This window comes from Neopsephotus bourkii, unplaced genomic scaffold, assembly GCF_033783945.1.
Source record: "Neopsephotus bourkii isolate Nb327-2 ecotype Australia unplaced genomic scaffold, CSIRO-AGI_Nbou_v1 NB_567, whole genome shotgun sequence".
Lineage (NCBI taxonomy): Eukaryota > Metazoa > Chordata > Aves > Psittaciformes > Psittacidae > Neopsephotus > Neopsephotus bourkii.
In genome coordinates this window covers 984,802-1,012,095 of record NW_026901068.1, presented here as the reverse complement: position 1 = coordinate 1,012,095, position 27,294 = coordinate 984,802, and the positions used below count along the sequence as shown (strand labels likewise).

The following is a 27,294-nucleotide window of genomic DNA, read 5'->3' as shown; positions in this document are numbered from 1 at the left end:
TCATTGTAAGATAATTTGCTTTGAGATCCCCATTAGCAGTGCATTACAGGAGTTCTATGTGCCAAGACCTATGGAAAAGTTAAGCGCGTGTTCTGACAGGCTGGGAAAAACACGGCAGTGATTATTTCAATGACATCAGCACTGTTTCTCTAACTGGTTTTATAATACTACCTGGCCCAGGAAATTATAAAAGGCTCCCAAAGAACTATGCAGAAAAGGTAAGATGACACTGATAAAAAAGGTTCAAAGGATTTGAGATAACAAGGTATGGGAAAACTGGAGGAGCTGCCTGGCTGGCTCTGTCTGGGCAAGGGCCCTTACACCTCCCAGGCCAGAACCAAAAGGAATACCTGTACCTGCTCTTCCTGGTAGCATCTGATCCAGGTCAGAAGACCTCTGCTGTATCGTGTCCCCTTTTTTTCCTGGGGATTTCTTTGTACCCCAAGATCTACTGAAGTAACTGCAAGCATTAATCTGTTTCCTAAGGGAGTTTCTGACTATGTAATTTAGATTAAAACAACCACTTGTATAAAGGGCTTTGGTTATGGTTTTCTGTGTGCTTTTTAAAGAAAAACACAACACAAACCCAGTTATGCCAAGAACAGTGAGCTTAGGGAGCAGCTACAGGTGTCAGGACACAAGAGATCACTCATATCCCTTTAATCACCGGTGGTACTAAGGAAGGTTTGTGTGAAAAGGGAAGAATTACTTATCTCCCACACTCAGCCAGTTAAGAAAACTGTAAAATTTCACTCAAGGAGCAGCTGCAGTCTCATGTCTACCATGCTTCATACAGCAAAATTATCCTTTACTATGCCTAAAGCAGACACATTCACCTAGATCCTGAACCACAACACAAACTGCATAAACATATAAAATATATCCTTATTTAAGTTTGGTCTCTCAGGTAAACCAAATCAAGGGAATACCAACAAGACCATAGTCAAAATGCCTGAAAAATACCCAAAGATTAGATTTAAACAAAAAGCATACACTTAGTCAGGAACTTAGAGTATACCAAAGACAAAACCATGAAACATCCAACTGTAAACAAGAAGCACACTCAACAGCCACATGAATAAATACACCAGTACCAAGCCCATAACCAGAAATCCTACTTCCCATTATAAGGCTTCATATTATCAACTCTCTAAACAATCATTAACATGGGATACCACTTAAAATATTTGTCTCCACCTATATAAGATGACATGCTACCCTAAAGAATGGTCATCTCTCAGATTCTTTGGAACATATGTATGCTACACACATTCAAAATGAAATTAATCTTTGTAACTCTCACTGAAAAATTAAGTTAAATGTGACTATCCATAAGCTATCTCATTTATTCTTTTCATTATTAATATATTATCAACAGTGTAAAGAAGTTTGCTGGGAACTATAAAATATACAGGCTGCATATTTCATTCAAGTCCTTATTGCTGGTTTGAGATAAATCTTTAGGATCTGTAAGAACAACTGATTAGCTGAAGAAGTTAAATGATACCATACTGGGTGAAAACAATGCTTTACCTGCTAACACATTCTGACAGTCACAATAAGTGATGCTATTTAGGGAGAACATACGAGTTTTGCCATTCTCTCAGGGCCATTCCTCTTCCCAGCGTACACAGCCACACTATTAGAGATATTAAAATATCCATTCCTGCCTTTTCCATTTAGTATCTGGTTTGGACATATTTATGAATTGGTCCAAACCCTTTTTGAATCTGCTGATGTTATCTGTCTCTACCACCTCTTGAGATAATGAAACACAGCAGCAACCTGCAGTGCTACCAAACCCCATCTTTCAGTAATATTCTGTGAGAGTCATGCAAAACTTGTGCACCACTATCCCTTTGCTGGGAGCATAGGAAGATACAGAAGACTCACTATATTCAGGAAGAGGCAGTATCTTCCGTTGTATCTGAAAAGCTTTCAAGACCTGATGAAGAATTTGCATACCCAAAAGCATTTCTGCTTTCCCCAGCTCTATCAGCTGACCGAAAAAATATATTAATTCCCCCTACAAACCTAGCAACCATACACTCCACAGATGCTTATTCAACTTTGTCCTCACATACTGGTAAGGTTCATTCCTCCCCATTTAAGTATTCTTAGATACAAGTAAATGATCGTGCCTGATCTGCATTTATTAAATCTGGAAAAGCACGTAATTAGCTTCCCAAATTCCAATCATACCGAGGGAGAACTAGCCCACTTTTCCTCTTGACTCTTTACCAAATGCAGTTTTGAAACCAGCAAAAACATATAGAAAGATATACAGCAGCAGCTGTCCTACTGACATTTCATCAAATCACATTTATAACAGCTAGAATTATAATGGAGCTCTTGAGCTTCTCTTTTCTCTTTACCTGCCAAGTCTCAAATGCCTGCTTGTAGCTTCACAAGGCTCCTCAATTTCACAGAAGCCAGGGCTCTGGTCTTCCACACTGCTCGAGTTCTGCCATTCAAAACAGAGACCTCTCCTAGCACGCATAGCAAAAGGCAAATTCTCATACTCGGGTATTTCCTCATAGTGACGCACGTTCTCATACTCTGGAGCACAAGTGCTGGCTACAGAATTCAAATCTATTTGTGACAAATTCTCTCCTGAAAGTATATGCCCATCTAAAGATTCCAGCCTTTGGTTATTTCGCATCTCAGGTTGACTTCTGTTTCTCTGCCTCTTCTTCTGTAACGCTGGACTACTTATTTCTATGGAAGGCAGCTTGGTAGATTTAGCTTTCCTTTCATGGCCTACAGATGTTGTATTCCGGTTGTTACCACCTCCATACCCATCCCCAGTGGAAAGGTTGGCAACAGCATTATCCATTGACTGACTGCCTTTAGACAGAAATTTTTGGAAGTCGCTTTTCATTAAGCAAACGGACAGTTTCATGTTGAGAAACTTTTTCAAGCTATTCTTCTTCTGATGGTCTTTGCAAGGCTTGTCTGTCCTTTCCATGTCCACAGAAGAGAGAGATTTGGCCCTGGGCTTCGTCACAACAGTCAAGTGGTTGAAGGTGGTAGCAACATTAGCAGTTTTTAATGATTCAGAATTTCCTGAAAATGGAAGAATAGGATGAGGTAACTTCCAGACAGGTTTCTCAGAAAGACGTTTGGGTATGTCACAGGATGACAGTGTACTTTTCTCCTTGGCTGGTGGGTGCGTGAAATGAGGTCCTTCCAAAACACCGTTCGATTTGTTCTCACTGGAGCTGTAAGATCTTTTCTCCACAAGCTCTGCTGATGCAGCTTTTTTGAGCACACCAGCAGCTGGAAGGCTGTGCCTCTGTGGTTTCTTAGGAACGATTTTTGGAGAACTTTCATCCTTTAGTTTAACTTCTTTATCTTCCATTTTTTGTGGGGAAACGTGGAGGCTATTGGAAGCAGACAAGTGCTGACTGCTAGTTAATTTGAGCTGCTTTGGCAAACTCATGGATAAAATATCACACCTGACAAAGTTAGTCCTTTTGTCCACAGCATCTAGCATACTGGTATCATCTGTCATCTCATCCATAGAGTTAATTAAGTTATGGTCTGCATTTAAGGAACATTCAACACTTTCCACCAAATCAGAAGTTTTGTGTGATAACTGAGGCAAAAGATTCTGTGAAGTTGACTCTTCTGTTGCAAGTGCCTTCACCTGATGCATTACGTCTGCATTGCCTTCAGTTATCTCAGATTTTTCAGGATGAAGCACTTCTGTGTTATTGTTATAACAAACACTTTGACCAAGGATATTAATTTTTGCTGGCTTTTTAAAGCTTTGGTCCACAAGCCCAAAGGAATCTTTCTCTGAATTAGATGGTTCCTTTGTTCCTTCTCCTGTGGTGTCTATGCCATCCTGACGGACTAGACATGCAGCACGTGGCTTTCTTGGCTTAGGGATAGGAAGCACTTTTGAGCTCAGGACTGAAGATGTTTCAGAGGAGGCTTTATCAGCATCTGCTTTCATACTTATTTCACCTGAAAACATACCATTGCTACTTACATTTTCATTTTCCAGGATTTCTTGGTCCAATGGGCAAGAGCAATTGTGGTTATTTACAGTCAAACTAGGACAAATTTCAGACATCTGAAACTCATCAGCAGTGAGCTTACCATCAATATTTTGTTGCTTCCCTTTAACTGCTTCAGAAGACAATGAAGACTGTACAAGTTCCATAAACTCAATTTTAAAATCATTCTTGGAACTGCTGCCATTGCCTTTGTCAAGTTTATCTGCATACCTGCGCCTCACAGGACTGCTGTTAGGAAACATACTATGAGTTAGAACATCTTTAAGTTTCTCTTCCAAAATGCTGGCTTTCAAAACAACCTGATTTCTGTTTGCCAGATTTTCATTGTGACTGTCCCCCAGAGCTAGTGCGTTTTTTTCACCATCTTTTATCTTCTCCAAGTTTCCAAAGTGCTCAAAAATTATCTGAGTTTTACAAGTGTTCTCCCCGTTTCCAAGCTTATGAAGGCATTCAAATTTGCAAGATGACATTGGCAGAATATATGCTGTGTTACCAGTATTCCCTTCCGAGGCTTCATTTTTACAGTTCAAGTGGTCTAGTGTTTGAGAAGAATCTCCCCTGTGCTCCTCAAAGCTTTTTGTGCTTTTTCGTGTAAATGATGGAGGTTTAACTTCTGGAACAGATGAGGCCTTGAGAACCTTCGGTTTCGGTGCAATTGCTGGCTTGGTTTTCCTTGCTGCCTGGATAACACTAGAAATTACAACATCAGGCTTCGGTGCAACAGGTGGAGGCGTTGCCTTGTGTCCTACCACAAATTTGGGTTTGGGGGCCACTGGTGGCTTCTTAATCTCTAGGAAGGATGGAAAACAAAGATTTTAGTCACCATCAGCCCACAGAACAACTTCACCTGCAGCACAGTATTATTAGTTATTTGTAACATTTAAATCATGTGATCTACAAATCTGTGTGTGTGTGTATCTATTTCTCTTAAAAACATGCCTCTGCTGCCTGCCAGTGCTTTTTTAGTTGTTGACTTTAACAGGCGCAATCAAGGAGCGGTAGGAAAAGTCTTCAAGGGTAACCTGTTCGTTAAAAAACAGTTTAACTTTAGAAGAGTGCATTTCCTTGCTTAGATGCTAAAAATTATGCTAACAAAACCAGCAGATTAGCCTGGTTTTGCAGTTTCAACTATTATAGTAGCATTTTCAAATGGCACAAATATGTTAAATGCCTCTTCTATAATAAGCTATGAAGGTAAAAGAAATGTTAGAGTAGCAGTCAGGACAGTTCAGTACCTTCCCCTACCACCTTTGGAAATGTGTAACCTAAAGTTCCCCTTTCGCTTCCTCTTCTTTTCCAACAATATTGAGATGGATTACCAGACCAGCTGTAAAACTGGCACATCACTACCCACAGTTCAGTGAAACGAGTCTGTGGTGTGAAGTTAATGCGCTAATCTGTAGCAAGTCAGCACTTTCCTACAGCAAAATACTATTTCTGTGCATCTTACAAAATTACTCTTCCCAACATGCTACTATCTGATCTAGAAACAGTCACCACTGCTATGACTTATGACCCACTTGACAGCACAAGATGACAAACCCTGGGAAGAGCGGACAGCCGGAAAAGGAGCACATGAGGAACTAGGAGATTATGGAGTTTTGATTGTGTTGTTTGTTTGGGGTTTTTGTTTGGTGGGCAATTTTTTTCTGTATGCCTTCAAAATTTTTATATTGCAGGATGTTGTTTATGACCAATTATTTCCATACGCTGGAATAATTTCAGATTTCTAAGTGCTCTCAGTGATTTTTGACATATGAAAATTGACTTACAAAGTAAACAAGTTGCTCGTTTCTTTTTTTTTGGGGGGGGGAGGTTGGTTTGTTTTGTTGGTCTTTTTTACATACTACCTCTGGGTTTACCTTTGTTTTGAATAACGTTTTGGCATACTTTCAGGAAGTCCTATACATGTTAAATAAAACTCTCAAGCAAACAGGCTAATTAATGTTTCACATGCAAGGAGACTGCGTAAACCATTGATTTATTACCTCCTTTGAACTGTGGGTTTGGTGGTTGGCTGTTTTATCAGGATTATTATTACATATGTGCAACTGTATACTAATCTCTAGCCTAGAAATACAAGAATGAAGTTTCAGGCTTGATTTTTTTTTTTCTGGTTTGGATTTTTTGTTTATTTGAAAGAAACCTAGATGGTATTAAAAAAGAAAAAAAAAAAAAAAAAGCCAGATGCCCTCAGTTGCAAGCATTTCCCAAACACTGAGCCACTGCTCTAAGCAGACAGCCAGAAACAATGTCCCTACTATAGAAACAGGAAAACTATGTTTTTCTAGGACATGAATCATTACAGAGTATCCAGACTGACCCCACTTACACTTAGAATAGCTGTCGTTGCTGAAGTTACATTAGCAAAGAGATAAACCCAGTGGCAGTGACAATTTTTAAGACATTTTGCAAGGGTGAAAGCAGAATTTCTTTCCAAAGCTCCCTATAGCCACCAACACAGCCCTACCAGCTAGTGCAGAGGGTGCAGTACCACCTTCTGCTTCCTGTCCAAAGACAGGTTTCCCACAGAGTGAAGAGTGAATAGTCTGCTAAGAAAAAATAAACAAATTAACCCTTTGAATGGGCAGCTACCAATTCTGAACAGCAGAAGCATATACATTCACTTGCAGACAAGGTAACTGCCCATTCGGTTGCAGAATGAAGAAATGGTAATAAAGGAGCCTGTTTTCTATGGTGAAAAAAAAAACAAAAAAGAAAAAAACAAAACAACAAGTAATGGATGCCCAGTTTGTCACAGAACACAACACAGTAGTAGAACTGGGCCATGTTCAGTAACATTTATCAAGTTATTAAAGCTCCCTGAAAACAGCAGAAAGACAGTCTGTCTGGGAATCCTTCCTGATGCCCAAGTGAACGAAACAGATTGCAGAAGATACAGGAGATTAAATACTGGCTAGGCAAGCGATATCCTGTGGATTATTTGTCCCACTCTGCAAACTAAAGCCCATAAACCTTGGAAGTTTATCTCTTTATAGTGGGACTGCCTAACGTTTTGCACAGCAGTCAAACTAGGTTACACTGCAGGGCTTTCAACTAGTATTTATTAAGGAGACACTAAGAAGTTATTATATGATACCGTTACCTGAATAGCAGATTCAAAACTAAAACATGAAAATGTAAGGGAATGCAAAGAAAACAAACCAGTCATTTATGTGTCAATAGTGGAAACCTGGATAATGAGCAGAGTGAGAAAAATTCACTTCTGTTAGTAAGTGCTATTCAGTATGATTTCTGAAGCTTACTAGAATTTTTCAAATTACTTCAGTGTTAAAAAGCATTGGGAAAGACAGAAGAGACCAGCAAGTTCTATGGTATAATAAAGACACCACTGTCTGCTTTAAAGTAATTGCTCATTTCATCTAGAGTAGATATGGGTCAATGTATTAACAGGCACATTACAGTATCAATACAGATATGCAGTCAACCGCTCAATCAGAAAGGAATGTGATGAAGAGCCCTTTCAAACATAAATATGACGTGAGAGGAAAGACTCCAGGAAAGGAATGCATACCAGCAGTTTTCCTCAACAAAATACCCTTAAGTTTCTGAAAAATACATGTGATGAACTTGTTAGAAAAAAGTCAGAGCAGCTAGGCAAGGGTGAAAGTATATTAGATTTCTATTAGAAATCAAGAATTAAAGTTCAGTTGATTATAAAATCATTTCATTCACCGTGTGTGGTTAAAAACCAGTTCTACATACACAGTGCTTTAAAAGGGAAAATTTCCCATCCTGCACAGAAAGAAAACTAAGGAGGAGGCAACTGTTATATATAAAGGTGTAAGGAATGACTGGAAGTCATATGAGAATTACTTTTTGTTAAATGACAAGCATAAGCAAACCTCTTTGGTGAAAAACAATAAATATAATCAAAGAAATGTTATACAACCAAAGCAAGGAGTTCCGAGTCATTTGAACAATGGGCTTTTTCCTGGTGCCACATGGAACTGTTTACCTATGAATAGAGATGGTTGGCTATGCTTAGGAAAAGTAAAAACCTAACAGAATTTGGAAATCATTGCAGATAGTTATTTTATGAGAGCCCTGTGCAAGTCTGCAGGTAAGTGGTAAATAATCCTCTGAATTAAAAGGAGATAAATATCAAAAGATGAAGGGAGCTGAAAATATTTCTGTACACAGCACCTGCCAGACTGTTAGTGACATGCTACGTCACCTTCTGGCATTATTAGGCGAAAACTTGGCATGAATGCAAGGAATATGAAGTATCCAAGGTCTAAAAAATCATGCCTTGAATCCCAAGCAAGCTCATCCTGCCTGATTTAACCAAGAAGTTGAGAAGAGAGATGGTAATAGTATATATATTTCTGCACATGTGAAAGATTTTTGGTAACGGCTCTTTAACATGGAAAAAAGACAGGATGAAATCCCACAGCTGACCACTGAAGTCTGACAAGTTCAAGCTTGTAACAAAGCTTTAAAATTCTTATTAAACTCGAAGGATAATTACCTACAGCAACATCTCACCTAGGGTTGTGGTAGTCACCAGCACTTAGGGTTAACCTAAACTCACTTTCTGAGATGTGTAGAAGTTTCAGAGGACATTGTGATTTGAATATTGTTATTTTCTATCTTGTCTTACTCAGGAGAATAGAACAGAGAATCACAACAGTTACCCCTGCTCCCCCCCCCAATCTTACCCCATTTCTCAAAGAGGATTCCTGCATCATGGGTTACTAGTAATGAACCGAAACGTAAGAGCAGAAAGTCAAATTTTTATTTGCATAAACAGATCAAATGATTAGGAGACAGAGAAGCAGCCAGATATCCTCTGGTTTGCTTGACTAGACAAAGGAAGAAATCCATAAATAAAGTGACTAACAAAGCTGCCATCACCAACAGGAAATATACTGCTCATCTGGAACAGCCAACACTGTGTTCAATGCTGAAGAAAAAAAAATGCTCAAAACCAGCAAACCCAATAAATACCCTTTAGAAAAGTAGATTAAAAAGAGAACTATTTTTCTAACAATAAATAGCCATTAGCACCACCTATGCAGATGAATGCATGTGCTGCTCTTTCCTACTTCAGGTCACGCCACAGAGAACACACATTTGTCCCTCTGGTGAATTATCACCTGCAGTGTGCTGAAGAAAAAGCAACACCCATTCTCATCCTGCTGAGCTCCTTTGCAGCCAACACTCATTATTGCTCGACTAGCACATGCTCCTATCCTACCTTCAAGTTGGTTTAGAGGAGGATGAGAACACCCTGGGGCAATTTCTGCTCTCAATATTTTGGCCTCTAAGAGCCCATTTCTTCAGATGGTAGGATTTGGCAACTGAGGACCTCATTTAAAATTGCTTTTGTGTCTTTTCCTATGCAATATCATGAATGAGCAGGACAGCCAGTAAGACAGAGCAGACTTAAGCACTACTATTACACAGCTTTAAATCTTCTCAAATTTTTACCTTGTTATCTTGCCTGCCCAGCAAGGAACGGGGAGAAAAAAAAGATATATTAAGTTGAAGTAAAAAATAATCAAATAGCACTATCCCTTCTGCAAAAAAAAAAATAAAACTACTGTTGCTAAAGGAACATTTTCCCAGGTTATCCTTATGCCCACACTTTTGAAATTCTGTTAACAACCTCTACACTTGGGAACAGCAAAAGAACAGGTTATGTTTACCTGCATCTATTCAAGAAATAGGGACAAATAGTTCCAAACGCTGCAAGTGCAAACATAACTTGATATTCATGTCCTTCCAATGCTCTGCACGAACAAAGGCCTCTCTCCAGGTATTCAGAGTCCCCAGTGGGACTGTGTCTAGCCATCCAAGAGGTATCCCCATGGCAGGATCCTGCAATCCACCCTAAAGCAATATCCTTTCTTAACCACAAAATGGAAGGAAGACAGTAAGCAATTAATCACTGTGACATAAAATGTTGACAGCAGCTAGACCTAAACTTAAGGTATGGGTACACAATGAAGTTACTATGGGGTAAGCCAAGGTGTGAATTTAACAAATCAGCTACTTAGTATAAGCTGGCCATACGTATACTCTTTCTTACTATAGTGTATACAAGGTTTATTCCTTTTCACCTATGAGTGAAATTTATTGAACATGTACTGGGAAAGGAAAAGAGCTTGAAATAGTTACTGCTTAATAACTGGCCTAGTGCAAATGTACATACTGGCTTTCTCATGGCACCTTATTTACATATGCATACTGTATTCTCAGAGTTAGGAAACCACATCTGTAGGCTATATGCAAAAATAATGTGATGCCCAGAAGGTAGGGATCCATGTGCTGTTCCTTCTTAAGTGAAGAAAGAACTCACTCCAATAGCTAATTTACTGTTCCTGAGACTACTTTTGGCTTAAAACACTACAACTCACCAGACATAAAACAAGAAAGACAATCTGGCTTTTAAAGAGCATGTAGGAAGAGAAATACTTATTGCTATATGCTTGGGATAGGCTCAGTGATTATTGTGATGGCAGTTAATATTCATACACTTCACGGAGAAACAGCTGAAGTATTTTAAAACTCCCATTCCCCAGCAACTTAAGTTTTAATGATTCACAAAAAGACTTTTCAGTTCACTTTGCTTTCAGTTACAGAAAGTAAGTTTCATTAGGTATAAACACCTCAGAAAAGTATTCTGACATCATTAATTTATTTCCTGACAATGTGTATTTATTTTCTCATTATGCAGAGGCTCTGATTTTCTCAGGTGTCACAATACTCAAAAGAAAACAAAAAAAGGAATGAGTCATGACATCCCGGAAGATAACATGCAGATTTTAAACTGTAAGGGAAAACGATGGTTTCCAAGCCACTACAGTTTTAGAAAACATCCTAAATAAACTGCAAAAGGAAAACATTAATTTCAAAATCCCAGGTTGTTCAATGACTTGTTGAAATAAAACAGGAAAGTTGGGGATAACTTTAGAGTAAGGAAAGGAAATGAATAAACAACCATGTAAGATTGCATGCAGAGACAGAGACAAGTAACTCTAATAAGAGTTGACATGTTAGAGGGTTAAAGGGACATTAAACCCTGTAGGTCTCATTTTTTGAATCCTTGAAAGCAATGAAGTTTGATTGTAAAAGTCATGTTGATTTTGTTTATTCTATTCCTGCTATGTTTTTCCCCCCACTTTGAATTACACTTTTGACATTAAAATACACTACGTTCCTCGTTGCTGTCAAATCAGATTTCAAGCCTAAGCTATACATTCTGCCCACATTAAATAAGCCGTATAGATTCACATATAAGGACTGTTTCTTCAGCAAGAAATACTAAATGTCAAACTCATAACTCTGAGCTTTTGTTTTTCCCTTTTAAAGGCAAAGCACATACTTGAAGACAGCACAATAGTTCCAGGCAGAAAATGAGTAAATGCACATTCATCAGCATTGTATATAAAGAATATGCATGAGAAAGCAGCGAGAGAAGAACAGCTATAAATGTAGGTTAAAACCAGCATACAGGTTGATCACTACAATAAGATAATTTTTTAATTACCTAGAAGTACTTAAAATAAGTGCTACAGTTCTTTAGTTCTAACAAGGCCAGATATACATACACATCTTCAAATCTGCAAGCAACAGTTACAGCAGAACTCTTTCACCTATCACTGAATTACATCCAGCTCTGGACTGAGATGTAACTGAAATTATTTTGTAGAGGAACTAGAGAAAATATATATGGCAAGAAACTGAATATGCACTGCATTACTTAGAAAGGCAGAAGGCAAGCTGGAACAGAGTCAAGGCCAAGCCATCAATGCTGGACCTTTCACATCAGCCCATGAAGAGAATACGTGTACAAGCAGTACAGTATCTCTTACAGAGTCCTGCATTATCAAGCTGAAGTCACTCCTACCTGCTAATCCTACTTAAAAATGTTAAATCAATGCAGATGATGCTGTACAAGGATGGTTTGTTGGTTTTTTTTTCAAAGGTACATAAAATGTTTTAAAGGTACATTAAAAGAAGACACGAGAGACACTCATGCCCTTCAAGTTAACCTGAAGGAAGAGCAGAAGGATTTCCAGGCATTTCAAGTTCCATCTGAAGCCCTTACATGTGATGATAAGATTTTTACTGAAATGCTGTGTTGTAATCAGTTGTCAGAAAGCTAGCTTATGCAGCACAAACAAGGAATAACTGAACTCACAATGAAATAATTTCAGTGTAGGAAATAGATCCTACATATCACAGGGCCGAAATTAAAATTTAGGAATTGGTAAGTTTCTGTGTGAGCAATAGCTTTATAAAGAATGTCTGTATATTTCAGGAGCTAAATTCTGCAGCAATACAAAGAGATAGATATTAAACTTTCAGAACTGTCTTCTGGCAGTCCTCAATCATTCCATATCCTGCCTAGGAGCTCTTTAACCAGAAAGTCAAAAATTGTCATGACACTGTCAGCAGGATCATGAATCACTGAATCACAAAATGGTTAGATTTAGAAGAGACTTTACAGATCACCCAGTTCCAACCCCCCCTGCCACAGGCACAATTTCCACTAGAACAGGTTGCTCAGAGCCGCATCCAACCTGGCCTTGAACACTGCCAGGGAGAGGGCAGCCACAGCTTCTCTGGACGATCTGTTCCAGTGCCTCAGCACTCTCCCAGTGAAGAACTTCTTCCTTATATCTAATCTAAATCTACCTCTTTCAGTTTAAAACCATACCCCCTTAGTCCTGTCAATAGATGCTAAAATGAAAACTAAAATGAAAAAGATGCTAAAATACTGAAATAGCTTAGTGTTTTCTTGCAGTTCGACTGTACTTGTGGTCACCCAGTCCTAAAACCTTCCCTGCTTTCACTGGGACCGGGTACCAGCGGGGCAGACCCAGCGAGTGTTCTGCTTGTTTCACCTGTTCCACATACAATTGTTTTATCCTCATATAATCCATCAGCCACAAAATACTCTTCATCCCTTCTTCAACAGCCTTCACATAGCTGTCAGCTTCTCTCTTCCTGCCCACCAGGACTCAGTGTCTTCCACATCAAATCCCTGAACTGAATTTCACATTTTCCATGAAACTATCCCGCTTCTTATTGATACTCCTCTGCACCCCTTTCTCTTTTGCTCACTAAGTGACTTGGTTCACTAGAACCACTTTCCTCCTCACCTTCCCCTGAAACACCATCATAACGTAAACTAAACAAAGAGACTCAATTATTCAACCTCATCTCTGGAAGTGCCAAAATCACCGTTTAGTGCTAAAAATCTACCCAACTCTGCAACTTCGTACTGTAACAGATTTTAACAGCCCAGCTCTAAGCTCTTGAGCACCCCCTAACATTTATCTTTTATTTGCACAGCTGTTTAACTCTTAAAAGATATGGGGTGGGTTGCAGTATCAGCACATGCTGCAAACATACAAGGCAGATATTAAGCAGAGATGATACCCCACTTTATTGCATGCTTTTCGAGATCTGAACAAAATCAGTTCCGTCATATGTATCAAAAATGGAAGCCTATTAAATTAAGCAGAAAGATGCATTAAACAGCTTTTTATTGTCCAGTGAATTCATATTAGCTAAGAAAGATCAGATAACTTAATCACAATACAGCTTGGGTTGGAAGGGACCTTAAAGATAATTTAGTGCCAACCACCCCTGCCATGGGCAGGGATGCCTTCAGTGCCGAACTCAAGTAACTGACATATTTGAGAGTAAAACAGTGAGAATAAGGTTGATGGTTTTGCTTGAGGTCAGTGTACTGCCTTTTTCTTTAGAACACCCCTCACCCCAACCCTTACAGGAAGCACTTCGCTGCTTCAGGTTTACACTGTAATTTGTTGTGTTTCCACACGATACATCATAACTTACACATGACACCTTTTCAATGCGGAAAAGACTATTCTTACTTTTAAGAAGACTGAGAAAGGAATCTACTCATCTAACAGATGGGGTACTAACAGCACACCACCGTGCTGCCAAATAAACAAAAACTATGAGCAACTCCCTCAAACACGAGGAGCTCTTGTTCTAGAAGAAGAGTCTGCCTTGCAGCTCTTTTAGCCGTAAAATCCGGCAGCGGACAGAAGACGGGGGATGAAAGGTAAGGAAAGCACTGAAGTAGGTCACTTCAAACCAGCAGCTGGCAAGCCCAAGAGGGAACGCTCTCCGGTATCCCCGTCCCCGCGAGAGGGCTCAAGCCGGTTATCAGCCTGACCGAGGCAGGTATAACTGGAAGCAAAGCCGGAGCTTCGACGCTGACAAGCTTTGGCAGCGCCGCGAAGTCAGACGGAGCGATAACCCCGAACCCCAGCACCGGCCCGGCGGACGCTCCGTCGCTGCCTCAGCCCCATGCGAAGCAACCCGTTCGCTCCGCCGCCGGACAGGCGAGACCGAAGGGAGCCGTCCGTGTGCGCGGGGAACCTGCACAGCCCCGAGGCCGAATGCCCCGGGGAGAAGAGGGGAACGGAGCTCCCGTAGCGGACCCCGAGGTAGTGGTGCCCGGCGGGCCGGCAGCAGGGTGCGCTCGGTCCGCCTTCCCGCGTTTCCTCCTGGGCGATGGGGAAAGCAGCTCCCGGCCCCGCCGCAGCGGTGTTGAGGGGAGCCGGGCGCAACCGGTCGGCGCTGCCGGGACAAGGAGGGCAGCGACGGCACCTCTCTCATTCCGCTCCCCACCGCCGCGGCGCCGGGGCCCGCTGGCCGCTACGGGGGGAAGAGAAGCTCCTGGCCGGCCGGGCGGAAGGGAACCGCCGCTCCCCAAACTTTCCCCGGACACTCACCGGCGGAGCTCATGGTAGTCCCCAAGCGCAGCGCCGGCCTCCCCCTCGTCCCTTACGCCACGGCCCCTCTGAGGGCTGAGGAGAAGGATCCCATTGTTCCCCCGCGCCGCCACCCAGCCACAGCAGCAGCACCGCCCGCCCGCTGCCGCATACCGCCCCGCGGCTGCCGGCACAGTGAGCGCCAGCAGCTCCCGCCGACAAACCCGCCGCCGCCGCCGCACAGCGGCGCCCCCTGCCGGGCCCGCCCCGAGAACCGCACCGCCCCCGGTCCCCCTCCCGCCCCCTGGTCCCCCGGAAGCGGGTCTCGCGGTGCCTCCTGGGGGCTGTAGTTCCCCCCGGAGCCAGGCAGGGCCGGGTTGGGCGGGGAGGGGCTGCCAGCGGCGCGGCGGACTCTGTTTCCCAGAGTGCCCACAGGGGGTGGCATGGCGGAGAAGGATGACACCGGAGTTTGACGAAGAAGTGGTGTTTGAGGTGGGCGCGGGGGCCACCCGGGGCGGGTTGGGCCCCTGTCTCTCCGCCCCTCGCCGGGGCGTTGCGCCGCGGTCCCCGGGGGCGGTGTGTGCCGGGCTGACCGAGGTTGCCGTTGGGCGTGAGGCGGGCGTGGGGCCCGGCCGGGACAGCACCTGCCGCGGGCGCGGAAGCGGGACCGGCAAGTCGGGGCGGTGCTCGCCGTGACAGGCGGGACGGCGCGGAGTGTCCCGCGCTCCAAAGCATCCTCGGGGCCGGAGGCGCGCCCCTCCGCCCAGGCCGCTGGCGGGAGAGGGAGCCGGGCCGGGGAGCGCGCAGCTGGGGAAGGGGCGATCCTTTGTGCGGCTGCCGCCGAGGCTGCCTGCTCCCGCGTTTGGCGTTGCCGGCCTGGCGACCTCGGCGAGAGATCTCGGGAGACCAGTGTCGGCGGGTGTCCCCCCGAGCCGCCTGCGCTGGCCTTTGGGGACCGTTCGGGGACCGTTATGGGCTGAGGAGGGGCGCACGGCCGGCCGGGGTGCCGGCGAGGTGGGACTTCCCTCTGCAGTGACACTGAGCTGCGGGGTCAGGGACTAGGGTGGTGAATCCGCTGTGTAGCTAATAAACCCAGCTCCTAAATCTGTGTAATACACGTAAAAGGTACATTTCGGCATGCACTCACCTGTGTAGTAAGTACTGAAACCACTTAATCTTAGAATCATGGAATGGTTAGGGTTGGAAAGGACCTTAAGATCATCTAATTCCATCCATGGGCAGGGACACTTTCCGAGCATTTGTATTGTTTACAGGGTTTGCATAAAACTTTTCCTATTACACTGCATGCCTTTTTAGATAATGGGGCTACAGGATCATCTTGGTCTTATTTACACAGTTGCTAAATACTTAGGCTGTTGCAGTTGGGTAACAAAAGTAGACCAGTTTGCAGCAGTAGGTGTAATTTCATCTTCATGGAGGGCACGCCTGATTTCACAGGTGTACAGAGAAAGCGGCTATAGAGAAATACTGTCTTTAAAATTAATTATTATGACAGTAATAAGCTTTGCATTTTTACCAGGAAGGAAAAGCTCCTTACATAAGGAATGATTTTTTATTAGCTGTGGTAAGTACTGGGCTATGGTCTGTATCATAAAGATAGTGTTCATACACAAGCAGCCTTGAATCCTAACAATAAAATTTGTTCTTCATATTACTGCTATGTTAAATTGCTTCCTTTAATGGCATAAATCCATGGTGAGAATTTATTTCACAGTTATAATGCCTGCCCTCTGGATTTCCTTCTTCAGTAAAACTGATATTTATTCTACAGTTCCACAGTTCATGCAGCAGTTTCTCTTTTGATGGAAAACGTTCTGCTGTATAGGGATCAGAATATCTCCCTGCATGCGCATGTGAACTTCACTTTGTGTTTTCGGAATGGATTTCCATTGCTAGTAAAGGCTCTCTGATACATTACTGTATCAAGTATGCATATGTAATGTATATTTCATATATTAGGGTACAACTAATGCTCAGCAGGGTTCATGCTATTATAAAATGAAGGTTCCGTAGAGAATTATGAATGTACTCCACACAAGTGAGCCAGAGATGGGAATTAGGAAGGAGATGAAAAATATTTTGATAGTTAATGCTACCACGTTTGTTTTTTAATTACTGGTTTGTGGTTGTTTTTTTTTCTTGGGCCCCAGATTCTCCCCCTTAATTATTTGTGGTTTCTGGTAAGCAACTACATTTTTTCTGCACCTTAGCAGGTCACGTCACGTGTTCTTCAGCAGTCACTGTTGAAAGGAAGCCATCTACATGTAGACCTAGATTACTGTGAACAGCTGTCCTCTGTGCTTTTGGAGCTCTTGTGAAGAAGATATCAGTCAATACTATAAGCAGTAGTGTTGTGCTGGCAAGTGCATAATCAGGAAAGAAGTGGTCCTTTATGTTTTTCATGTCCAACAGAATGGGTAGGAGAGGGAAAAGATCAAATGGGGTAAGTTTCACCTGTTCCACAGCACGGTTATCCCCAGGGATATTTTCTGCACGTTTTGCAGGTCAGAGCTCTGTCCAACAGGCCCTAAATACGTCAGTGACACCTGCCCACATAACAGATTTTGAAGCATCAAAAAGATGATGGCCCACTGATAGGTATTTATGATCTTCCAAAGACTGATCATTTTTCTCACTATCAAAGTATCTTTCACATTAATGTATCTCTGAAGGAAGGGTTGCACAAACATGGCATCGCTGCCCTGGGAAGGCAGTGTTTTCCATCCAGTTCAAGAGCCATTGCAGATCACTGTGATTGAATAATGGGCAATTTATCCAATAATGGGCAATTTATCCAATAGGTGCTGCCATGCTCCACCCAGTTTATAACTGAATTATTACAGCAGCCAGCCATTTTCATTCACCAGCTGTGTAGTCCTTAGCGCTTCAGTTCCTGCGTTTGTTACAACCAGTTGTTCTTGCATTTAAAATGCTACAAATGTTGGGGGGGAGACAGAACCCAGGCAACGCGGAAGTGCCCCTGATGTGCTTGGCTTGGGCTTGTCTGTCAGCATCATGTCAAATTAAACAGTTGTGGTGTAGATTGTACTAAAACATGAGGAGCGATGAATGACATTCTATATTTAATGTCTGCCTTAATTTATTAAGGGAGATCATGAGATAGGAAATTTGATGTTAAGTTACTTGAAATTAGTTTTTTACAAAATGAGCTAGAAGTCAAAACGCTGTAGTTAGTGTGGGGTGCACTGCAGTTACAGTGTGCCCCAGAGTCCTCAGAGTCCCCAGAAAATTGCAGTGTTTTGTGTATTTTGAAGCTGGAATTCTGTGAGGTTTTTGTTGTTCGGACAATGACATCTCCTTATTTTAATTTTTTTATGTATAAATTAAATAAGATCCTTGTTGAAACTGTCTAAATTTCTGCATCATTATTCCACTGGGGGGACTGTGTCAGAACTTCGTTGCTCTGATAGTTAATAACTGCCATCTGGCTTCTGACTTGAAATTTATTTATGGCCACTTCATACCATGTGCACTTCTGATAATACTGCCTGTTAGAATATATAGTTACATTTCTCTAGAATTTACATCTACTAATATATTCATAGAAAACAATCTTATCCTGGCTAAGGATTTTGCTAACCTGAATAATCCAATATATTTTAGCTTCTTTTCACAAAACAGATTTTCCTGTTTTTCAGTTTTGTTTGGGTTTTTTTGTGTGCTTGGGTTTGGAGGAGTTTTTGCATCTGCTTCAGTTTGAGTTCATCTTTCGGTACCTGAACTTGGAGCATGGTACTCTGCATTCTTGCTGAGATCTTGTACAACTATTTTCACATGCTTCTGCTGGGAATACTTTGTTTCTTGTATCCTAGGCCTACAAACAACTTTTTCAAGTCTTCGTATTGTTTGACTGGGTTGTAATGCGATAGGGTAACCACTCATGTCTATTTTTATCAAAGTTTCCATGTTACTTTTTTTAAATCTGTGGGATTTTTTTAATATCCTTTTTTAATATCCTTAATATTCAGTTTTTTTCAATATTTAATATAGGGAAATACTAAATAGTTTGTTTTTATTAGTCCCTCTGTAAAGTCTTGCTGCTGTTTGCTGTTAAATTACATGCCATTATCAGTAGATACTCAAGGTCATCCAGTTCTTTTTGTATGATGTTTCAATCTTTTTCTTTGTGTTACTTGGTGCTACTGAGAAATTTCATTAGCATGCTTTTTTGGTAAAAGGTTAATTAAGGAAAATACAAAAGCTTTGACCAAAGACTCATTCTTTTAGTACTCCATTAGTAACCTTCTGATCTGATAGCTTTCCGTTCAGCATAACCCACTATTATCTCTGCCATCTACATATTTGGTTCCTTTCCCATCTTTTTCGCCTTAACTGGTATGGCACAGTATCAAAAGACCATACCCCATATGGCACAGTACCAAAAGTCCATATAAAACTTCCTGCATTTCCTTTATCTGGAAAAATCAGCTGCCTTGTCAAAGAAAGATGTCAAGTGAGTTTGGCACACTCTATCTGTGATGAACCTATGTGGTATCTTCTATTATGATGATCATCTGTTTTCTCTTTTGTGTTTGAATTTTGCAAGAACGCATAATTATTCTCAGTAGCGTGCTGCTCTTGACCAGATTCATAGGCCTGACATATTCCTGATAGAGTTGAGGTTTTTTTCTCCTTGTAAATATAGGTGCTATTTTTGCCTTTTCCCACGTCTGAGTTAATAGATGTATTAAAAATCCTTTCTACTGCATCTTTGATCTCATGCCTGTGCCCATTCTTTCAGAATACTAGGATGAAGGTGATCCAAACACTGCTCTTTGAGTGCATTTTCAGCTCTCTATTTCTGCTTCCAGCTAAGTCATTTGTCCTACATTTTAATGAGCTTGTGGAAGTTTGTTTTTTACATTTGAATGAATATTAAAGCTATGCTCACAGAATCACACAGTGGCTGAGGTTGAAAGGGACCACTGGAGATCATCTGGTCCAACCTCCATGCTGAAGCAGGGTCACCTAGAACAGGTTGCCCAGAACTGTGTCCAGATGGCTTCATGACTGTGCCACCTAAATGGTTCTGGTGGAGGGATTGGGGCTGAATTTTATTGCTTCCCGTTTTAAGGCTCTGTGTGCAAGAGAAAGTTAATCCATGCAAGATTTTTCACCAGATTGCACACAAAAATAAGATTTTGACCCTCAAAATCTCTAACTGCCACCACCTTAGATTTTTAAGGACTTTTTCATACACAATGTTTGAAATACAAAGCTTTTCCTGTAGAACTGTAAAATATAGTACTGAACTAGGTTTGTTGGTTTTGTGGGGTGTTTTAATTTTAATTACGAAAGACAGCTTTCCTCACTTGAGACATTCTTTTGATTAACTCATGAGTCCTGTTCCAGTGTCTCACCACCCTCACAGTAAAGGACGTCTTCCTAATACCTAATCTAAATATACCCTTTTCGTTTTAAAGCCATTCCACCTTGTCCTGTAACTACATTCCCTTGTAAAAGTCCCTCTCCAGATTTCTTGTAGGCTACCATTAGGCAGTGGAAGGCTGCTCTAAGGTCTCCTTTAAGCCTTCTCTTCTTCAGGCTGAACAAGCCCAACTCTCTCAGCCTGTCTTTGTAGGAGAGGTGGTTGTCCAGCCACCTGATCGTCTTTGTGGCCTTCCTCTGGACTCACTCCCACAGCCAAAAAGGACTGTCATGGTTTAATTCCAGCTGGTAACTCAGAACCATACTGCTGCTTGCTCACCCTCCTCCTTCCCCCCTCCAGGCAGGATGGGGAGGAGAGTCATAAAATGAAAGAATGGTTTGGATTGGAAAGGACCTTAAGATCATCTAGTTCCAACCCCCTGCCATGGGCAGGGACATCTTCTACTAGACTATGTCAAAAGAATGTAAAACCCATGGATTGAGATATGAACAATTTAATAACTGAAGTACAATATGTTATTACTACTACTATTAATAATAATGATGATGACGATAAGGGGACAGAATATAAAACTAAAAGGGGAGAGGAAAAATAATAATAACCACGAGCGATGCACAATACAATTGCTCACCACCCACTGACCAGTACCCAGCCCAACCCGAGATTTTACGTTAGGGCCCCAGGGCTGAATGTAGTACTGCAGGTGGGGGTCTCAGGAGAGCAGAGTAGAGGAGGAGAATTGCCCCGTCCCTGGCAGTGTTCAAGGCCAGGTTGGATGGAGTTTTGAAGAACCTGGTCTAGTGGAAGGGGTCCCTGCCCATGGCAGGGGGGTTGGAACTGAATGATCTTTAAGGTCTCTTCCAACCCAAACTATTCTATGTTTCCATGAATCTATAATAGGTGTGCTTATTTCACAGCCAGCTCTTGCTCAAGCAGCCATCCTCATCCATCCTTGGAGGAAAATATGCACAGAAATGGAATTACCCTTTCCAGAGTCTGGAGAGACATTGTCTGCATTCTTTGTCTTCTTGCTGTAGCGGAAGAAGCTAATGTGAAAATAAGTCCTGAAATAGTGGAGGAGTCCTTTACAAGCAGCATGCCATCCTGACAGAGAAAAGAAGTTCCAGGGCTCAGCAGAGCTGGCAGCTGCCTGGCACTGGGTCTGGCCTGTGTGGGGAGGAGGTAGGAATGGTGGAGCCTGTTTAGGAGGGGCATGGGACAAAAGTGCTTGGGAAATATTGGGCAACATCATAATGCATTCATACGTCAGGTTCAGAAAGACAACTCTGCTTATTTAGGCAAAAGCCACGATGCTGCTTGGTGCTTAGGGCAGTGGAGGATGCCTACATATAATGGTCTGATATACAGTTTTTTGTAAGATTTAAGAGAGATTCCAGTAAGGGGCACCTTCATTTCCCAGCATAGTACAACTGTATTCAGAACAACCTTTAGCCAATGTGTTCTCTGCATGCCTACCATAATAAAATATGTCTAAAATATGGCATTTCTTTGCTTAGAATACTGGTACATCACTAAATTGGGAAGTTTATATCCTCATCTGAACTCTTTTAAGCCAAATATAACTTTTACTAAAATAATCAGTGGTGTTTGTTTTCACAAATGCTTTTTCCACCTAAATTGAGCTGTTCTAAAATTATTTTGTTTAAAAAATGAAGCAAAACCAAATGAAAACCCCGGGAAACCTAACCACAGAAACTTTTTGTTGTGATGAAGATTTTCAGTCACGTTCATTCAAAAAGCTGAAAACTTTAGGATTTGCCAAATAATGTGATTTTTATCATGCGTCAGCCTTATAAATGTATTCTAAAAAAAAAAAAAAACCAAAACGCAGTGTCTTAAACAGTCTAAATTAGGAAAAAGAAGCTGAAAAGAACATTCACACAACCTCAATGGTAGTGTCAGTGATGCTCCCTCAAATAGATATTTCTCACTGAATACTGGGGTGGACTAGAGATGTAGTAATCTCTTTTTATACATGTGGGTAAAATACAGCTGGTTTTAAATACACAGTGCTTTCAAAACCACAGTTCAATTGTCATTCTGATGAGCTGGATCTGAGACTGCTTTGTCTGCCTGAAGTGTGGGCTGTTGCCAGAAGAGGTGTTCGACCTTTACGCCTCTTTTCGAGCTTATTGTCATACTCTTCCTTGTCCTGGCACCTGGATCTGTGGGTGATGCTATGAGCTGGCTCAGGAGACTGATTAGGCTATGAAGTAACCTGGCTAGGAAGAAAAAGAAAGGATGGTTTTTGTTTTGTTTTGGTTTTTTATAATCAGATCGGTTCCTCATTCCGTCTTACCATTTGGCTGTATAAATATTACCATTAGTGTTCTGAAATGGTACTGCAGCTTTCATGTGCACCCACTGGTAATGGCAGATTAAATTGACCATGTAAATGCAGCCTGGGGAGATATCACTGCTTCAAATTGCAGTGTACTATAGAGGCACCTGGACTAGTGATGGATGTACTATTTCAGATATTTTGCTTCTCAGCAGCTTGGTAAGAGGAATGGGAAGACAGGCTGTGCTCCTTTTCAACACATGACTGGGAGACGCGTGATACCACAGAGAAAATAAAAGAAACTGCAAGCTTAAAACTGTAAGGAGCAGTCTGGTTGTTGCAGAGGCCAAGAAAGTCATCAGGCATTTTGGGATAACAGTCTTCTCTGAATTGAGACAGACAAGTAGTATATGTGCTGTATGGTGTGTAAACACGTATTGTCTTTATTATTTTTTAATAGAAAATATAAAGAGAAAAGTACGTGATGATTCATAGTAAATTTTGAGGGTTGCTGCTCCAAAATTTTTTTCATGCTCTTCTATATTAATTACTCTGGGGTCCTGTTTTCAGGAGGGTTAACACTGCATTGCTGCTTTCACAACTTCAAGTCATGAATCAACTTCCCTGAGACACATGAATAGAAAAAATGACCCACTATTTTTCTTTTAGTCTTTATAATGGTGACATTATCCTTGTCAGAAGGGTCCTGTTCAACTTTTCACCTGTATCCATCCACTTTTGAGCGGATGAATAATACAGACAGTTTCAGGGCTTTGTCTAGTACATGTATTTCTTTCAACAACTTTTTCACAATGGTAGTAACATGCGACCACCTGCCCAAAATGCAAGAGAAAGAGCTTTCCCTCCTCACAGATACAGTGATACAGAATAAAACTTTCCGAACTCTTTGGGACACACGGGTGCATGCAGAAATAGTTACATATTGTACATCAGAAAACACCTGGGAATGGTACTAGATTAATGGCTTACAAGTAGTTCTTGGAGCCTGCTTCTAAATCAGATGATACAGTAGTACCAGAAAAACCAAGGCCTACGCTCCTGTGGCGGTGACAGCAGGATAGAAAATTGAAATGACTCTTTCAATGCCTTGAAGTCATTGTGTAATATTAGCCCTGTAAGTGCCTGGCTCTTTGTCAGTTGGAGCACAGGAGGAGGTGGTTACCAGCCAAGAGAATATGACCAAGGCTTTTAAATACTGTTGCTTGGAAAGTCTTATTAATGGCTGCATATAAGATCAATGTGCAGTAATTCTTCCAAGCAGTATCTTTTAAAAGCCTTTAGCAATCTGTCATCCTCATCTCCCTCCCCCCAGTTAGAAAGCCACATTAGTCAGGAGAAATCGCACGAATGTGGGAAGTTTCAAACTGCATCCAGTGATGCTGTCAGGAAAATGCTACTGTGCAGGGGCACAGGTGCAATTACACTGACGGCTGCTTCTCATCCTCGGCTCGGGTCATCCTGGAGGGACCAGGAGAAAGGAACGGGGAGGCGGGTGAGATTCTATCAGGTGCATGGGAACAGTACCGAAGAGAAAAATGGAATACCCTGTTCCAGGAGACAAAGATCGCACTGTCTGTGAGTGTGTTTTGGTTCATCTTCTTCAAATCTGTGTCTTGAGAGAGAGGGGGAAATTTCAGTACTGTTTGTTTTGGTCTGACTTTAGTAACGTGTTCATCATATTTTAGCCTTTGCTGTCGCTGTGATAGAAATGCTTTATTTATTTATTTTATTTTTTTCAAACTGATCATTCATAAATTGTACTTATTTTGGAGGTGGTTTACAGTTCTGTGGTGGGTTTTGTCATTTTGGAACCCTCAGCTTTGGAAAAACATCCATATCTTAAGAAGAGGTCTTTAAACCTCTTTTTTTGTGCAGTGGCATTAAATGCTACTTTTAAGGTTAATCTGCTCCAGTAGCTATGGTTGGAAACTAGAGCAGGGGTTTACTCGGTAGTAAAAGTTATCGTAGTAAAGAACATTGGGTGTGGGAAGCCCCTGCCTGTGATGGATAAATCCTGAGTCATTTACTTCATGATGCATCAGCAAAATAATTTGGGTGTGGCTTTGATTTTCAGCTGCTATTGTAACTAGGCTATGAAAGCTAACAGTGGCTTAACCTGATTTGTGATTTCAAAGGTTTTTCTCAGAATGCACACAAAATGCCTCACATATTAAAGTGCAACATCTGTGCATGCAATACTGCAATAGATGTAAGTATTTGAGTAGGTATCTATCAAAAATATGCTGTTCTGATGCTAGTACATTCTCTAATGTAACAACCTTTCCATCCCATAGCAGTAAGCAATGTTATATATGTTTTATTATCTTTTAATGTTTGGCTTAGATTTGTTATTTAGGGTATTTTTACTGTAGGCTTATTGTTACAAACACAACATTTAGTCCTCAGTTCAGATGATGTCTTTTTCTAATGCAGTCAGCACTGCATGGCAAGTGGCACTTAAATCAGCACTGGGAAAGGGTTAAAGAACAAAACTAATTTAGTGGATTTTTTTTTAATCCTGAATAATGTGTATTGGGTTTAGAATGAGACTCAACCACTTTCAATAATGAGAAGAGCTGTAATTAAACATATGTATGCAAGTGAAATAATTTTTAGTATTATGGATCTAAAATAAATATGCTCAGGGAGTTACAAAGGAGGAAAGGATTCTCTTTCTTGATTCTGGAAACAAGAGCTTAGATAAACCTTTGCTATACTGTAAATGTGTAATTACAGTTGAATGCCTTTGCAGTATGTCTCACTGTAGTGACTAGAAAAGTCATAGAAGGGCAAGTGGGGGATTTTGTTGTCAGTCTCTGATGGGTACCTTATTCTTAACATTTTCAAAAAGTATATTCCTGCTAAGTACACTGATTGTTTCTGTCTTCCTTGCTTCACTTGTTAGCATGTTTTTTTAATGTATAATCTGTATGAAGTACTCCGAAGTATAATGGCATTTTGTCTTCTGTCTGTCCTCGAACTGTTTTCCATTTCCAGTGCGCATTTTAAACAAGTAGCATAATAACAAAATGTTCTAGCTGCAAATGGAATGCTTGTCTGTTGTATTTAGGTGGTCTCAGAAAGTGACTTAGAAAAAGAAGAAATGTTAGAAGAAACTTTAGAAATAAGTACAGCATATTGCTAAAACCCCCTGTCTGAGTATCCTCTCTTGCTTTAGATTAAATTTCTTGTCAGTAGCTGGTAGTATGATGGTATCATAACAATAAGCTGAATTATTAATTTTTTTCTTCTCGACTTTGTACATTATTCATTACCATGTCATCCTACCAGAGACAAGTAGAAATAAACAAACACGACTGTCAGACATGAGTAATACTAACTATTGCGGTTATTTTCTGAGTGTTTGAAAGTAAAGATTCAGAAATATGTGGAAATAGATTCCTCTAGAATAATGTGATTCTGTATTAATAGGAAGATGAGATTTTGTATTTCCTTTTCATGCTGTCCACTGAAACAACCTGGCTGTCACTTTACCTCACAGTTTAGCATTAAAACCTTCTCAAGTCTAAATTATTTTTTTTTATTTGTAAATTACAACCTCTTACTACTTGTAAGGATAAACTTTCTGGCATGTCCTGAATTTCTTAAACTCGAAGTGTAGTGTCTAGAATTTGTGCTGAAATGTAAAGTCAGTACCTTTTTTTTCTTTTTTTTTTTTGGTGTTGGAATGTTGAAAGAAAAGGCATGCAGGAATTTTGGGCGAAGAAAATTGGGAAGAAAAAAAGGCACATCCCTCCTATTTTCTCTAACCAGAAAAATATATTTTTTTTTAATATTACTACGGCATTTGCAGGTGGAAGCAGCTGATGATGCTGAAGAATGACAGCATGAATTGAAACCAAGAAACTTTACTCACAGAAGTGCAGGTGCAAGAATGCATGCATATCTGTAATTTTTATGAGAAAGAAGACATTTAGGAGAGGTTTGGGTAAGGATGCAAACTAGAAGTTCAGAGCTACAATTTGTGGGACATCAGAGACATTATGAGATTTAACTGTTTCTAACTTTGTGAAGATAAAAATTGTTTCGTAAGCATTACGTATAACACTAATGTATTGAAAAAAGCAGTAGGATATTGTAATGATATATTGCAATTCTGTAGTTGCATAATTAGTAGTTTTTTGGTAATATTGGAACTTTAGTGTGAATGTGCACATACATAAAATCTACCCTTAAACTTTTAAATTCCTTTACTGGATTTTCTAGCCATTACTTTATATTTCCTGGGAGAAATTTGCTAAATGGTGAAATCTGCTATATGGTGAAGACATCCTCAGCGAGTTATACAGACCACACAGCTTTACAAATGACAGGCTTGTCAGTATCGTTTAAAGTTAGGCAGTATCTAGGACATGAAAATAAACAAATAGCATGTGTTTTTATGTTAGCATAGGCTAATTTATGTATGCCACCAGTGATATTTCTAATAGTTTAATCTATGGATTTTCTGAGCAAAATGTAAAGCTGTGTTTGCTACACAAGCAACCTCAATCTATGGAAGAAGTTTATGATAGTTTTGTTAAGGTTCTTAATCTAATGTCACAAGGGCCTCAACCCACTTCTTACTCAGTGATTTCTTTACCCACACCTTGCATGCTCCTCATGGATTCAGAAGGAGGAATAATGGTCGTTTTACAGCAGAAGATATTTTAGGCACAGCAAAGTTCTTGGTCATTTATGTTAATAAAAATGAGATTTTCCAATGTGAACTTAACTTCCACTAGTAATCTTTTAGGGAAAGAGAAAGCATGTGAAGCCAGAGAAATGTGT

At 40.9% G+C, this 27,294-nt stretch overlaps 2 protein-coding genes across 8 annotated transcripts in view; one reads left to right on the top strand and one right to left on the bottom strand.

The window, feature by feature from the left end:
* The window catches only part of FGD6 (FYVE, RhoGEF and PH domain containing 6), a 69,552-nt gene extending 54,635 nt beyond the window's left edge, over nucleotides 1-14,917 (bottom strand). The window contains exons 1-2 of one of the 2 annotated variants that reach the window (XM_061351265.1): nucleotides 14,771-14,917; nucleotides 2,376-4,815 (exon numbers count right to left, since the gene is read on the bottom strand). In XM_061351265.1, the coding sequence (XP_061207249.1) occupies nucleotides 2,376-4,815; nucleotides 14,771-14,783 (2,453 nt within the window). In that variant the 5' untranslated portion in view covers nucleotides 14,784-14,917. The remainder of the gene's footprint in view (nucleotides 1-2,375; nucleotides 4,816-14,770) is intronic. The other variant, XM_061351264.1, reaches the window with a different exon arrangement.
* A 156-nt stretch (nucleotides 14,918-15,073) lies between these two features.
* Nucleotides 15,074-27,294, top strand: part of VEZT (vezatin, adherens junctions transmembrane protein) — a 75,081-nt gene continuing 62,860 nt past the window's right edge. For 5 of the 6 annotated variants that reach the window (XR_009725119.1, XM_061351267.1, XM_061351266.1 and 2 more), the window contains exon 1: nucleotides 15,074-15,241. Coding sequence is in view for 5 of the 6 variants with exons in the window: in XM_061351267.1 (XP_061207251.1) it covers nucleotides 15,206-15,241 (36 nt within the window). In the remaining variant the exon portion in view is untranslated. The remainder of the gene's footprint in view (nucleotides 15,242-27,294) is intronic. The other variant, XM_061351268.1, reaches the window with a different exon arrangement.